At 54.9% G+C, this 14,636-nt stretch overlaps 1 protein-coding gene across 3 annotated transcripts in view; it reads left to right on the top strand.

Annotated features, from left to right (window-relative positions):
• The window catches only part of KY (kyphoscoliosis peptidase), a 46,811-nt gene extending 33,087 nt beyond the window's left edge, over nucleotides 1-13,724 (top strand). For all 3 annotated transcript variants that reach the window (XM_032631180.1, XM_032631179.1, XM_032631178.1), the window contains 3 exons: nucleotides 7,101-7,289; nucleotides 8,611-8,801; nucleotides 12,829-13,724. In XM_032631180.1, coding sequence (XP_032487071.1) covers nucleotides 7,101-7,289; nucleotides 8,611-8,801; nucleotides 12,829-13,724 — 1,276 coding nt within the window. The remainder of the gene's footprint in view (nucleotides 1-7,100; nucleotides 7,290-8,610; nucleotides 8,802-12,828) is intronic.
• Nucleotides 13,725-14,636: the final 912 nt, after the last annotated feature.

The following is a 14,636-nucleotide window of genomic DNA, read 5'->3' as shown; positions in this document are numbered from 1 at the left end:
TCCCAACCCCTGCATTCCCACCCCACCCCAGACCCAGGCACCCCACATGCCTTTGGGCCTCTCCAGAAACCAGGGTCCTCACCGACCCCCTGCCCAGGCTCCCAGGCCCTGGGTTCCTGAACCAGACTAAAGGCTTACGCTGCCTCATAATGTCCTCCCAACTGCAGCCTCATCTCCCTCCCGGCCTTGCCGCCTCCACCGCTCCCCCGACTTCCAGCTCCTCAGGCCCTTTCTGCTCTCCTCTCCCTAATGCTCTTTGGGCCCCGCTGCAGGATGGCCCCCCTCCCCCTTCCAGGGTGCCGTCAGCACACCTGTACGCCAGCTCAGGTCTTGCTTAGGCTTTTCTTTAACTCAGTTTTGTAAATTAAAAATAAAACTTAACTATAGATTTATAAAGTGCATAGAAGCAAATAGAAGAAAATTAAGTTACCCGAATCCTACCACTTAGAGATGACACTTGACATTTTGTCATATTCCTTTCTGGACTTTGTTCTATCATGTAGGCTTTGCCTGTGCTCATTTCTTCTTATAGGTCTTATAGGTCTTCTGTGTCTTCATATGTCTCCCCCCACCCTTTCTGCTTTCCCTGTGAATATACATCTCAGAATCCTACACACAGTAGGCCCTCAATGACAGGATATTCCTAGCAGACTTGTATGAAATGGACCTTCTTCTCTTTTTAAATAATGGAATAGCCCTCCCTCTGTGTTCAGCTCTATTTTTACCTAGCACCTTTCAGCATTTTCATCTCAATTTGCAAATTTGAAAACACTCAGGGTTTTAAGTCATAGAATATATCCTTCTTTATCCAGTAGAAGCCTTCTTAGCATGGTATGGAAGGCGTATCAGATTTATAGCAGAAAGACTTCCAGGCCTCAGTTAGTTTACCAGTCCTTCATTTCCAGTCCTTAATGTTCCACTTATTAGTTTTGTTCCTTTTGGAAGGCACTAAGCCTCTGGGAGCCTGAGTTTTCTTATCTGTACACTGGGGACTTTATTGCCTACTGGCAGGACTGCAGGACTAAATGAGAACATGCAGTTTGGAGTTTGCTAACCTGACTTGGGGATTGTTGTTTTTTTTAATCCTCCCTGTCTTCCCACAGTACTGGAGTGTCTTTGCTCTGTAGAACTTTCCTACAGACCCACATAGACTCACATAGGCTCAGAAAATTGACATTGGCCTTGAGTGGAACTGTCAGCTCTTTTGGCCTGGTCCAGATGCTTAACAACGGCCGTATTCTGGCCTGAAGATGATCAGTAAAACACATCCCAACGTTTTGCATCATTTAACGCTAGGTTCCAACCTGGCAGTTATCGTGTGAAATACTCTGCATTTCCTGGGACATTTAACAATAGCTCACAGTTCGCTGAATTCCTTTAACTTTGGCTTTAAAGTCCGGTCACCTCGTCCATGCATCTTTCCTAAGTCCCCTTCCCTTTAAAATAACTGCTGAAGGTTTGGTAAATTCATTACCGGACTCCTTAATAACTGAAGACGTGTAATCCACACTTGCTGGTTTACCCCTGCTTAGTTGTCAAGGTGGCCTCTTAGCAAGAGTTGTATCCACACGGCTGTCATTACTTCTGCCAGTCCATTCCACCTCCCTGCGGTGGCCTCATTAAAGACTGATATAATAAAGTAATTTGGTGGGGAATTCAGATATTTTTGCAATGTCATTCATTTCTTCATCGTCTTTCCCAAGTAACCAATACACCTTTTTTGTGAGCACTGTTGCTTGTAACTGCTGGATCAGTTTCTTTCTGACTTTCTCTCGTCCAGCATTGATGTCTCTCCTTTTGCCTCAGTTCCCCGACAGCCTTCATGAATTTTGCTTCATTTCCTTGCAAGGGTCAAGCTTAATTCCCCAGAATTCTGCCACTAAGTCAGCCTCCAGTGCAATTTCTCCCCGTTATCACCGCGCTGGCACCACCAGCTAGCAGATTTTCCAGGGACTTCTGATAAGGCCAGGAGCTTATTACCAGTTCGAGACTTTGGTGCTGAGGAGACCCGTTGTCACCAATCAGATGTCAGTGCGTTTTCCATGCATCCTTCAGCTGTCACAGTGGCGTGCTGCTGTGTGGCATCGTGCCCCAGATCATCCCAGAACATCACTTGGTTCCAAAGGCCCAGAAGGCTGGATACATTAAATAACCTTAAATTATCCTCCCCATATACGACCTCTGAAAGGGGCATCTAAACTCTCCCATCCTTGTAGATACACCAAAGGAGAGTACTCACGAAGATGAATTACATCACTATAGCAAACCAGCCTTTAATTTCACTCTGTATACCACCCAGAAGTTTATAGATTAAAACAAATCTCCGTGTACAAAAGGGCTGGTGCAATTACAGAGCCTACTGAACTGTGCATCAGGAAAAATGAGTCCTGGCGCTGCTTTGGCCCCTGGACTACTGAGTGTCCCCAGGCAAGTCAGCCTCCCTCTCTGAACTGCCAACTCCTCACTTGTCAGAGAGGAGGCCGCTGAAGTCAACCTCAAAAAGCTCTAAACAGGGCTTTGGAGTGAAAATTATTACCGTGATTACAGTTACTGACCTTGCTGTAAGGGTGGTGGTATAAGAAAAGGGTAAGGGGACCGACCATATAGCAGAAATATGAAGACACCGTCAAATTTACGAGAAATCAACTACATAAATTGTGAAACATAAACCATGGTTATTCATGTCCTGCTGTAGTATAGAAATCACAATTTTTTTGCCAGTTTAGAATTTACCTTTTTTTGGATTTATATAATATACCTTTTTTAGTTTTTATTGAAAAACATTGATTTGAAATGTTGGGTTAGTTTCAGGTGTACAGCAAAGTGATTCAGTTATACATACATATGTATATATATATATATATTCTTTTACATTCTCTTCCATTATTGGTTATTTCAAGATATTGAGTATAGTTCCCTGTGCTATACAGTAGGACCTTGTTGGTTATCTGTTTTATATATAGTAGAGTGTATATTTTAATCCCAAACTCCCAATTTATCCCTCCCCCACCTTCCCTTTAGTAACCATAAATTTGTTTTCTACGACCTTCTTGAGGACCATTTCAGGAACAGCAAGGCCCTAAAAATTCTAATTCACACATTTGCCCAGTTAAACTGGCCCTTGGGCTTAACGTTAACGAAACCATGCTTCCTAATTTTACTATTAGAAATCACAATGTTTTCATCAAGATGGGAAAAAAGAGCATGCCTCACTGCCTCTCCTATAGCCTTCCCACCCTCCCTGGTTTTTTCTGTGTGGCTCAGACATCCTGGGAGAAGTGGTCAGAGGTGAGGAAGCCCACTATGTTCAGGGGCTGATATGTGCAGGGTACACCACCCACCCCAGGCCGCTCAGCCACCCTGCTGCCGAGGCCCGCTTCGTCTCTGTTTAAAATGAGTCACAGTCTGGATCCGTCACCTCCTCAGTAAAACCACTGGTGGTGGGATTTTCAAAACTGTCAAAAGTAAAAACCAAGATTCTGCAGGCGGAGGTTATTAGACACATCTCCCTGGCTGATATTTGGGGCTCTAGGATGGCTGGTTGGGGTTCTTTGAGAGGCGGAAACGTTTCTCGTCCTCTGCGTTTATTCAGTGCTCTCCCCGAGCTTTCCAGCAAACTCCTGCTCCTTTGGGTTCCCTGAAAGGGCCGTGCTTATCACTAGCATTTTCGTGACGGTTCACATACCTGCCCCCTTCCGATTATGAGCACATCTAGGGTGGCCAGTGACCTTTATGTTTAGAATATTACAACTTATTATGTTATACTATTTATTACATTTTGAAATGATATATGTGATATTATCCCCTGGTGCCTGTGCCTGGTACAGTGCTTTGCAGTGTATACCGTTGGTGATCTTTTGATGACCTGAGATGGTGGTGGGTCATCTGTCTAGCAACCAGCAGCTAGAATTACTAGGTCCACACCCTCGCATGAGGGTTATGGATTATTAACAATAATGCTTTACATTATGACTTCTTTGTCCAATTCATCTAGCACATTGCTGCCAGGTAATAAAATATCCTCATGTCAGAGTCAAGCATGGCAGAAGCTTACAGCTGAGGGGGTTTTCTTCATCTTTACTCTGCCCTAGGCATTCCCCACGGCCCTCCCAGCTTCTCCTCAGAAGAGAATCAACCCCTAGAGATCATTTAATGCCAACCTTCTGTGTTGCCCACAGTAAGCCTGGCAAGGTCACACTGGGGTGAGCCCCGCCTTCCCGGCTCAGCCAAGTCACCGCCGCCTCCAGCCCCGAGCCCTCTGGGAGGACAGCTGGCCACTCGCTTCTCCCCCCTCCGGCCCTTTCCAGGCTTGGAGCGGGGTGTTCACTCTTATTCCTCTACTTGGTGCTCAACTCTGACCTCCACTTCACACCCGTGGTGGGAGGATACCTCTGCCCGGGGACACGGCTTCTCCCGGGAGGACACTCCGGCAGAGCTCGAGCCAGCCATCTGCCCACATCAGCACCAGCCCCATCTTTCTCACAGCACCTGGAGGCTGCAAGGGCGCTCAGCACCTCTCCTTCCCCACTTGACTTCGCCCAGAGCGGAGCAGACACCCTCCCAAGGCCCGCAGCTCCCGTCCCTTCCTGCAAAGCAGCCCCTTGTGTAAACACTGGTGTCCCAGTACTCCACACTCCTCCACATCATCCTAGAAATTCATATGCACCGACGTTCTGGGCAAGAAAGGAAAATAACTCACTAAGAGTGTCATTTTCAAGTAGTATTTATGGATTCTTTTCCAATTCGAAAAGTAACGCATAATCGTTATTGAAAATTTTAAAAATAAAGAGAAGCTTAAAGAAGAAAATTAGAATCACCCATAATCCCATCACTAAGAGACCAGATGACTTTTGTACTGTCTCTCTCACTCTGCCCTCCCCCATCTCTTGTTTTCCATGCATGCGTGCACGCACGCGTGCGCGCACACACACACACACACACACACACACACACACCTTGTGCTGATGGTGGGGTTTTATAGGCTCTTGTCAGTTAACAGCGTGTCAGGAGCATCTCCTACCTCGTTAAATGTTTTTCACAACATTCCTTCTCCTCGTCCACTCTCTGAGTATACAGAGCCCTACCTCCCATGGAAGGTGCCCCCATACCTCCCACGTACCTCAGTCCCAGCCCTCTGGCCTGGCATGAGACCCTTGCTTCTCCCCTCTGCCAGCTGTTTCCTCTAAGACTATAAACTCACTCAGATCACACAGGCTGAGAAGCCCCTGGGCCTCATCCCATTGCAGCTAAATGAGGAGGGGGCTCTCCAGGCATGCCTGCTGCACTTCCCTCCCCTGGGGTCCTGGGCCCACCCCTCCCAGGCCTCGAGCCTCTGGGCGGCCCTTCTGCTCCAGGGAGTCCGTGTTGGCTTTTACCAGCAGAATCCTGACATCCATGGGAATCTGGTTTCTCTCGTTCTCTGCTCCCACCCCCCAAGGGGTCCCAAAATCCTCCCCACGGGCCCAGCTGGTCTGTTCCCATGGGATTTCTTAGGCAGCCTGGGAGGCCTGGACGTCCTTTTGGCAGGCAGAAGGGTGGGGGCCTGCAAAACTTCCCAGCCCATAAGGAGCCTCAGCAGAGCAGGCCTGCCCCTGGCAGGAGAGGGGAGCTCAGGCCGCGTGGGCACGTGAGCGGCCCCCACGGCAAGGTGGAATCTGGTAATTTGCAGGCTCCATATTTTGCCTCAGTAGGTCTCTCAACAAATGATATGTAAATAGAGATAAGTCGTATTTAATCCAATATTCTACTAATTGTTAATTAAATGGTCGTTTTTATACGGAAAATTTCCCCATTCCTATCCTGTGTGCATGGCCATTTCACCCCATTAGCCTGAGGCTCCATGGCCTCTTGTTCAGAGCAACTGAGGCTGCAGACCTGCTCCCGGAGGGACCCCAGCTGCCCGAGGCCGCTTCCTTGATTCAGGCCGGGCCTATACCCGGAACACAGCCCCGGTTCGTGCAAGGGGAGGGGCAGAGTCAGCGGGCAGCTCGTGCTGAGCCCCATCCGATGGGCCATCACGAACATCCTGGATATCACGGGTTTGGGCGTTGATTACACCAACCTTCCACAGTGAAAGGAAAGTGTCCTGAAGAAGGAGCACCTTGTTCTAGCTCACACAGAGGCCCCAGAAGGGCTGGCACCGGGGGTCCCCTGCACCAGAAGAGCTGCCATGTGGGAGCAGGGCTGCTGCAGGAGAGGACCAGCTGGCCATGGCAAGACTCTCGGGGTGCTTGCTGTGGCCGTGCGGTGCTGCCCACAGCCCAGGTCTGGGCCTCAGTGTTCCAGCTACAAGCGCCCAGATTAGAGCTTGCCATTTGGTCCCCAGAGGTGACCTGCGCCCATCACCCCACCGTCCAGGCCAGCTTGGTTGTGAGCAGTGGGGGAACACACTGTCAAGGGGGTCTTGATAAAAGCTCGGGCTGACCGCTCAGCATTTTCACTCCCAAAGTAACAGCTACAGGGTACTCTGGAACTGTGGCCAGGGCGATCAGTCGGCAAATGGCCTTAATGCACTGTGGTGGCCCTGGCAGTGGGCCAGTCCTCCCCAGGTCAAGATGGGGACCCCAGCTGGCCTGCCCCAGGGGTCCCCGCACAGGTGTCCGCGGGCAGGACGTGGCGGCGGAGGTGGGCTCAGCTTTCTTCCGTACCCTCGCGTGCAGCACCCTGCCTGACGCGCCACCTGTGGCACCTCGACCCAGCTCCCCAGCCACGTGTGTCGAGTCGAGAGCATTGGCATGCCCCTGGTTTCCTTGTCCGCCAGGCGCCCCTCACCGTTGCACCACTGTCCTCCCGCGGCTGCTGGCGGAGCCCTCAGGAGAGACATTCCCAAGTGCTCTGTAGAGGCTGGAGGGGGAGCAGACAGCGGGGACTGCAGCCAGGCTGCACCGGAGGGACCAGCCAGCCCTGTGTCCCCCTGTCCCCCGGCTCTGCAGACAAAAGGCTGTGTGTGTGTGACTGGGCGAGAGGCAGGGAAGAGGAGAGGCCCGGAGGGACTTCCGGACAGCAAATGCGCCTAAGGCCTGGGGCCACAGACAGACAGACTTGTGGTGCTGGACGCAGCCCCAGCAGGAGCCGCCTCTCAGAGCCCTGTCCCGCCCCAGGATCGCTGGCGTGCAGTGCATGACGGTGCCTGGCTACTCCAAGGGCTTTGGCTACCAGCCGGGGCAGAGCTTCTCCGGGGAGTTTGACCACGCCTGGAACGCCGTGTTCCTGGAGGGGAGATGGCACCTGGTGGACAGCACCTGGGGCAGCGGCCTGGTGGATTCCACCACCTCCAAATTCACCTTCCTGTAAGTACCTCGGTTCTGCGGGGTGCCTGGTGGGTGGAGATGGAGGAGGCAGCAGATGGAGAAGGCCGGATGGAAGGGGAAGGAGGGCTGGGGGGCCTCCTCTGTGTGCTGCTGGCCGCTCCCACCCTTCCTCTGGTGGAGGGAGTGAGCTAGCTCCAGGCCAATGATAAGGGCCCAGGCCTTCCTGTCACCTCACTCTCCACTGTCTAAATCCCTGCTCTGGCTCCCCAGCACTCCCTCCATCCAAGCGCTAAAAGCCCAGTGATTGCCCACAGGCCAAGTGCAGGGAAAGGCCGGGCTGAGAAGCTTCTCTAAGTGTCTGTAGGTTCCCCTCAGGCCTTTGGCCACTGACCTTGTTACAGTTGCCAGAGTTGTCTCCTACTGCTTCTCGCAGACACTGGGCTTCCTCCTCCTGCTCTCTGGGCTGAATGCAGCTGAATCCCACCTCTGAGAAAGGGGGTCTGGTGTGCGGGAAGGGGTGCTGGGGTGTGCAGGTTCCCTGTGGCCACAGCGACGGCTGGAGCACATCTGTCTTCTGAGGCTCCGGCCTTAAGCTAAGGCCCTGACATCCGTGCTGGATCTTGATGGCCGTCAGCAGCTCAGATGCCTTTTCATCCAGAGAAATGAGAGCACGGCCCCATTTGTGCAGCTAAAATCCTGGCGGTCCTGCACGCAGGGCCGCTACAAGTGCGTGCACGGAGCCCGTGCATGCAGGACGTGTTCACTCACACCCCTGCTTTGCTGCATCAGCTCTGGGCGCTACTCACCTGGGGTCGAGTGAGGGCTCGCCCATGTCGGATGAGTCCCCCGTTCTTCTCCTGATCTGCATCACTGACCAGAGAGCCATGTCTAGGCAGCCCCAGGGGCCACATCAAGGCCTCCCACCTGCACAGCTACTCACATCAGGTCACCATGTGGACGGAGCCGGTGCACCAGGCTTTCCCTCCCTGCCCTCCCTCCACTCCACTGGCACCTGGTCTGTGGGTCACGGCTTTGCTCCCTTCAAATCTCTTTGGCTTTGAGAGCAGGGGCAGCCCATTCCCCGCCTGGTCACAGCCCCTCCTGGGTGGTGGCCTTCTCTTAAAAGGGGCCTCAGATCCTGTCTCACCTCCTATTTATGGAAGCAGCCACTGAGGGGGCATCTGCAGCGCCCACGTTAGGGTTGGAAATGGTGCCTCTTCCCACTGGGTAGTGGCTGGGCACCCCCCAGGATACGTTAGCCCAAAGAGGGCCCCAAAGTCCCCCTGTGGGCCCCCCTGCCCCTCTGCACAGCCGGGGCCTGCTCCCCCCACATGACTACTGACCTGCTTTCCCCCTCCAGCTACAATGAATTCTACTTCCTCACCCACCCTGCACTGTTCATCGAGGACCATTTCCCGGACAACAAGAACTGGCAGCTGCTCAAGCCTCCTCAATCTCTGAGGCAGTTTGAGAATAACATGTATCACAAGAGTGAGTTCTACAACAAGGGGATGCTGAGCGCCCACCCGCAGACCTCCATCATCAAAACAGGTAACCCGGGCCCGTGGGGCTGCCCTGCCAGGGCCCAGCCCACTGGACGCTGTATATGGGGGCTGTGCAGGGGAGACAGAGGCAGCCCAGGCCGTCAGGCCATCAGGGCGTGACGCAGCCTCAGGTCACATTTGCGGGGACAGAAGCCCCTCCCACCAGCATAAACCAAGACAGGGATGCGTAGGGGGTCCGAGGTTTCTCTGGCCTGAGGGCCGCGTCCTCAGCCCGGGGTCGGGGCACCAGGGCTGGTGGGCCCGAGCTGGGGGAGTCTCTCTCAGCTCACACAGCAGGGAAAGGACTGCCTCAGACCTGGCTACACCCGCCTCCCAGCTCAGGTGCCCAACATATGCTCCTAAACTCCTGGCAGAGAACGTGTGTTGACCCGGCTGAGCCAGGGTCTGTGTGTCAGTGGCTTAAGCAACTAGTGGGCGAGCGGCAGGCGTGTCCCAGGACAGAGCGCTGGGGGCTGTAGTAGGGAGGTAGCCACCGAGCTGGGTGCTGGGAGCTGGAGGAGAGCAGGCATCACGGGACATGGGAAGACGTGCTCCAGGAAGGACACAGCAAGTCCTCCAAGGTCTGAGCTCAAGCACCCCAGACGACGGCCGGGCTCCAGGGGCGCTGCCTGGCCTCTCAGAGCTCCCCTCGCCGCCTGGATGCTGGCTGGTTCTGCCCGCTGCCCTGTTTCCTTCCCTCCTAAAGGCAGGACCAGCCTCTTCAGCCGACTTCCCCAGGGCTGGGCATGCAGGACCCCCAGCCGAGCTGTCCCCAAGGCTGGCCTGGACTGACCTTTGTTCCCCACCTCCCCACAGGGGCCACAGGCAGCCAGCTGGGTGTGTTTGGGAACTACAAGGCCTATGGGGGGGCTGGGCCCAGGGATGCCCGAGCCACAGTCAGGGCTCAGCCCAGCAGGATCAGTGCACCCCAACACTTCCTCCAAGGACTGCCTACAGGCCCCATCTCTGCCCCCAGGGGCCTGTGTGCTCCCAGGAGAGAAGGCCTGAGCTCACCTGGTATGAGCACAGCGGGGTCTGTGGGAGGGTCTTCAGGGGACCCCCACCCCACACTCAGGAATATAGGGGCACCCACATTAGTCCCAGCTGACTTGTCCCTTCTGCCTCACAACAGTCTCCTTAACTAGGCTGCTGAGCTCGGGAATACTTTTTCTAACACTGTAAATACCTGGCAGCTCCCGCTGCTAAGATAACGGCATGAAGCTGCCGTCTCAGGAGTGCGACTCCTACAAGTATGTCAGATGGGGCCCTGCTCCAGCTGTCATGGGCCACGGGGCCACAGGGAGGAATGGGCCAGGTCACACCAGCGTCAAAACAGTGCCCCCAAGGGGTTTGCCTTTACAAGAGACAGAGAAATGTAAACACTGGGTTTCTTAATATATAGTAAACCTAAAATGTGATTGCATATTCATGAAGCATATTTATAGAACATTTCTTTGCTGGAGCTAGTTTTCTTAAGATTGGGGATGGGAAGAAAGCTGAGAGGAAAACTGAGGTGGGCAAAAGGCAGGAAGGAGAGAGTGAGAGGAGGCAAAGGAGGGGTGAGAGGAAGAGGTGGTCACAGGCTCCAGCTTGGTCCCCAGGTGTCTCCAATCCTTGATTTCAAGTCTTCCCAGCCAGTCAACTTACCTTTGCCAAGAACGCCCTGGGCCAGGCTCCCCGGCCAGGCCTGCGACAACGGCAGGAAAGGAGGCAGGCGGACCCTTCCCTGTGGCGCCCGCAGGGAGGACAGACGGACGTTACACATAACCAATTCATTAGTACGGTGCTAAGTTCCGTGGAGGACATGCAGAGCCAGGAGAGAGGCTTCCAGGCAGCTCAGCCTCACCCCAGGACATCAGGAAAGCTTTCTTTGCAGTCAGAACGTTACACTGAGGTCTTATCCAGGTTTGGGGGACAACGGTATGGGGAAGAGCATGTGTGAGAGCCCTGGGACGTGAAGGGGTGTCCCCCGGGAGGATGTGAGGGAATACCGTGTGGGCCCGAAGATGGTCCTGGCTCAGGCAAGGCAGGAGGGGACAGGCCTCTACACTGGCCTCTGGTTTGATGGTGAAGTGAGCCCCGGAGTGGCCGGGTGGATATTTTCAGGAGCCCTCGGGCTGCCATGTGGATATGCTGGGAGTACTCCATGCATCAAAGGTGAATTGCACGGGGACCACACAACCAACTGTGGTGCAGGATGGAGCAGGATAGGGTCCGTGAGCAGCTGAGGGCTGAGACAGCTTCTGCCCTCTGAGCTGGCTTAGATTAGGAAGTGAGGGGAGAGAAGGGATTCAACCGAGAGAGGTTGATAACAAGTTTGCTGTTCTTGGTCACTTTCCTTTGGAGGTCACCAGGTCCCATGGTGGCTGGTGGCAGTGGAAAAAGAGTGTAGACAAAGAAAATAGCACATAAGCACAAAGAATGCCACAATTAGTGTATGGGAAAGGGAAGGGATCAGGTGGTGGTCAGAGGGTGGAGAGAGGGCCAGGCTGGAGAGGGTGGTGGATGCAAGGCGAGGAGAGGACTTCCAGGAGGGCGTGGCCAGTGGCGCAGATCATCCAAGAACACTTGAACACTTGGAGAATGGGAACGGAGGCCAGATTTCAGAGAGCTGACTGGGTGGAGGGGAACTGCAGTGGGCAGGTGTTTGGGAGAGTAAGGTAGGTGAGGAGTTGGCAGTACCTGGGAAGGCAGGGAAAGTCTTCCAGATGGAGGAGGTAGCACTGAATGCAGTCGCTGAGCACCCTGGAGTCGGGGACCTTGTGGCTGATTAGACAGGAAGTCTCAGGGACACTTGTCCTAGAGCCTGGGCATGGCTTTCTGCCTACCCAGCAAGAGCACTGGACCCCCGATTGGGGAAAGGCTACTAGGAAGCATGGATCAGACGCTAGTCTGTCTCCTTCCTTCGCGCGCATCCACGCACGGGACCGGGGAGGTAGCTGGGAGGAGCAGGAGATCAGCTTCTGAGAGGAAGGCGAGGCTCTCAGAGAAGCCCTCCGCCTCCCTGTGGCCCTGCGAAGCAGGGAGGGCCAGGTAGGGGTGTGCTGGTGGGCTGCAATAACCGGAGAACTCCGCCCCTCTCCCCGACAGCAATGACCAGGACAGAGGAAGACAGCACTGGAGGGCAAGGGGAGAGGCAAGGAGCGGGGAAGGTGGGTGCAGAAGACCCTCCCTTGCACTTACTGACCCCATTAGAGACATGCGGCCTGGAGTGGCAGGGGGGCTCAGGGAGAGTGGGGGACACGCAAGGAAGCAGCCCTGCCCCTTGAGCACAGCCTCCAGGAGGGAAGCCATTCCAACCCGTTTTTAAGGTGATGTGTTGACATGACAGCTGTGATAAGGTAACGCCCAGATGCTGGAGGGAGCAGTGTGAAAGCAAGACTTGAGACTTGGAGGCTCTCCAACCAGGGTCTTGGGCCCTCCTTGTCCCTCGGCCCTCTCCCCTGCCCTAGAATCAGGTTAAGGCTCCGTGTAACACTCATCTGATATGAATCAAATGGGCAAGGCCAGCACATCTGCTGGGGGCAGATTTTTTTCTTGAGACACCCTCCCACCCAGCTTGCAGCTCTCGAAGAGAACCACCTAGAGGGGGTAGGGGAGCCCTTCCAGAGGTGTGCTGCTTCTGGCTTATATCATGTTCAGTGAGATCACACTGGTGACTTAAAACTATCGTGGTTGGGCTTCCCTGGTGGCGCAGTGGTTGAGAGTCCACCTGCTGTTGCAGGGGACATGGGTTCCTGCCCCGGTCCGGGAAGATCCCACATGCCGCGGAGCGGCTGGGCCCGTGAGCCATGGCCGCTGAGCCTGTGCGTCCGGAGCCTGTGCTCCGCAATGGGAGAGGCCACAACAGTGAGAGGCCCGCGTACCGCAAAAGAAAAAAAAAAAAAACTATCGTGGTGATGGTATTTACACCACAGAAATGGGCAGACACTATATGTCAGCGGTTTCCTCCCAGAGATCCCGTTGTTAAACATTTACCAGCACATCAGCACAGGCCGGAGCCCTCTCACCTGACCCCGGCTCTCTCTCCACAGTGAACGGGAAGGTCACAGTCACCATCGAGAGCTGCGCCCCGACGCTGTTCATGTTCATGCTCAACGGCAAGCAGGAGCACGGGCTGCTGAGCCTCAGGAAGAACGGGATGAAGCTGGACGTGTACCCTCCGACCGTGGGCACCCACAAGCTGCAGATCTTCGCCAAGGGCAACTCAGAGATCTACAGCTCGGTGCTGGAGTACACACTCAAGTGCCACTACGCAGACATCGACGTCCGGCTGCCTGCGGAGCTGCACCAGCCCGTGGGGCCCAGCTGGTTCTCGGAGCAGATGGGCATCACGAAGCCGTCCCACCCCGAGCCTGTCATCTACACCAGCGACGGGCGCTGCTCCGTCAGCTTCGGCGTGGAGGAGGGCATCAGCGTCCTGGCATCGCTGCACGGGGACGATGGCCCCGTCACCGAGGAGACACAGCGGCGCTACATCTTCCAGCTGCAGCGGGAGAAGCGGACGGAGCTGAAAGTCCAGTTGCCCCATGCCGGCAAGTTCGCGCTCAAGATCTTCGTCAAGAAGAGGCAGGAACCGGGCAACTACGTCTTCGTCTTCAATTACCTCCTGTGCTGCACCAACAGCAAGGTGAACTGGCCCGTGTTCCCCGAGAGCTTCGGCAACTGGGGGCAGGACAATGAGCTACTGGAGCCCCTGTCGGGCGTGCTGCCCGCCAACCACAACGTCCCGTTCAAACTGAAGCTGCACGGTGTCGCCAAAGCCCTGGTGAAGGGGCAGGACACGTGGCCCCTGACCCTGAACCGCGAGGGCTACTGGGAGGGCAGCTGCAACACAGCCGGCTGCCAGGAGGTCTACGTCATGGTGCTGGAGAATGCCAACCACAACTTCTACTCCTACATCCTGAAATACAAGGTGAACGCCCAGTGAGGGCTGGGGCCCCGCCACCCCTGCTCTGGGCAGTGCAGAGAGCCCCAGACACCCCTGAGTCTGCATGGAATCCCTTCTAGGCCTCTGCCTCAGTCTCGCTGCTCTGCCACGGGAGCTGTGACGTTTGTGTTCTGGTGGCCGAGGGGACAGAGGCAAAGGCCCTTTAGAAGACAAAGGTGCTATGTAAATCTAAAGTATTGTAAACTGTACACCACTGCCCAGACTCCCCCTTCTCGTGCTGATGCCGTCGTTGTTGTTATCTGGCTGGTGTGGGAAAGCCGGGATGCTGCCTGGGCCGAAAGCTTTTCCTATGATGGGGAGAGAGAAGAGGGCATACTCTACAAGGAGGAGTCATCCTGAATCCTAGAGCCTCTTTCAAGGAGCATCAGTGTTTCTCACCAACTCCTGGACCCCAGGGGAGGCTGGACTGTCATCTTTTTCCCAGACCTGACAGCCTTCTGCATTCCTGATGCCACTTGTTGTTCCAGGGTCCGAGAAGGAAGGTATGGAGAGGAAACTAACTGCCTCCCAGCTGACTAGGGGCTGAGGGCCTCCACAATCCCTGTGTGTGCTGGGAATGTGGCAACAGAAAAGTTATGGGCGACTCCAAGGCCAAGAGCAGGCAGTGCCCGCTCTTGGTGTCCTGGGTAGGGGCCAGGAGGTGCAGGGATACATGGCAGCCCTGCCACCTGAGTCTAAGGATGTAAGACCTCCGACTCTGCTCTCAGAGGGAGTAATTCAGTCCACTCTGTCTAAGAGCAATTCACACGGCCCCTCCAGGCCCTCTCAGCCCCCGCCCCCCGCACCCTTCACAGGAAGCCCCAGGAGGCTGCTGGGCCCTTGGGGAGCCCTGGAGATAACCCTAAATAAAGACTTTGGGTGAAGTAGTGAGAATGCCGCAGTGCCAAGGGG

The sequence above is a fragment of the Phocoena sinus genome, chromosome 4 (assembly GCF_008692025.1).
Source record: "Phocoena sinus isolate mPhoSin1 chromosome 4, mPhoSin1.pri, whole genome shotgun sequence".
NCBI lineage: Eukaryota > Metazoa > Chordata > Mammalia > Artiodactyla > Phocoenidae > Phocoena > Phocoena sinus.
Note: the sequence above shows the minus strand (reverse complement) of the source record. Positions and strands in the feature narration are given on the sequence as shown.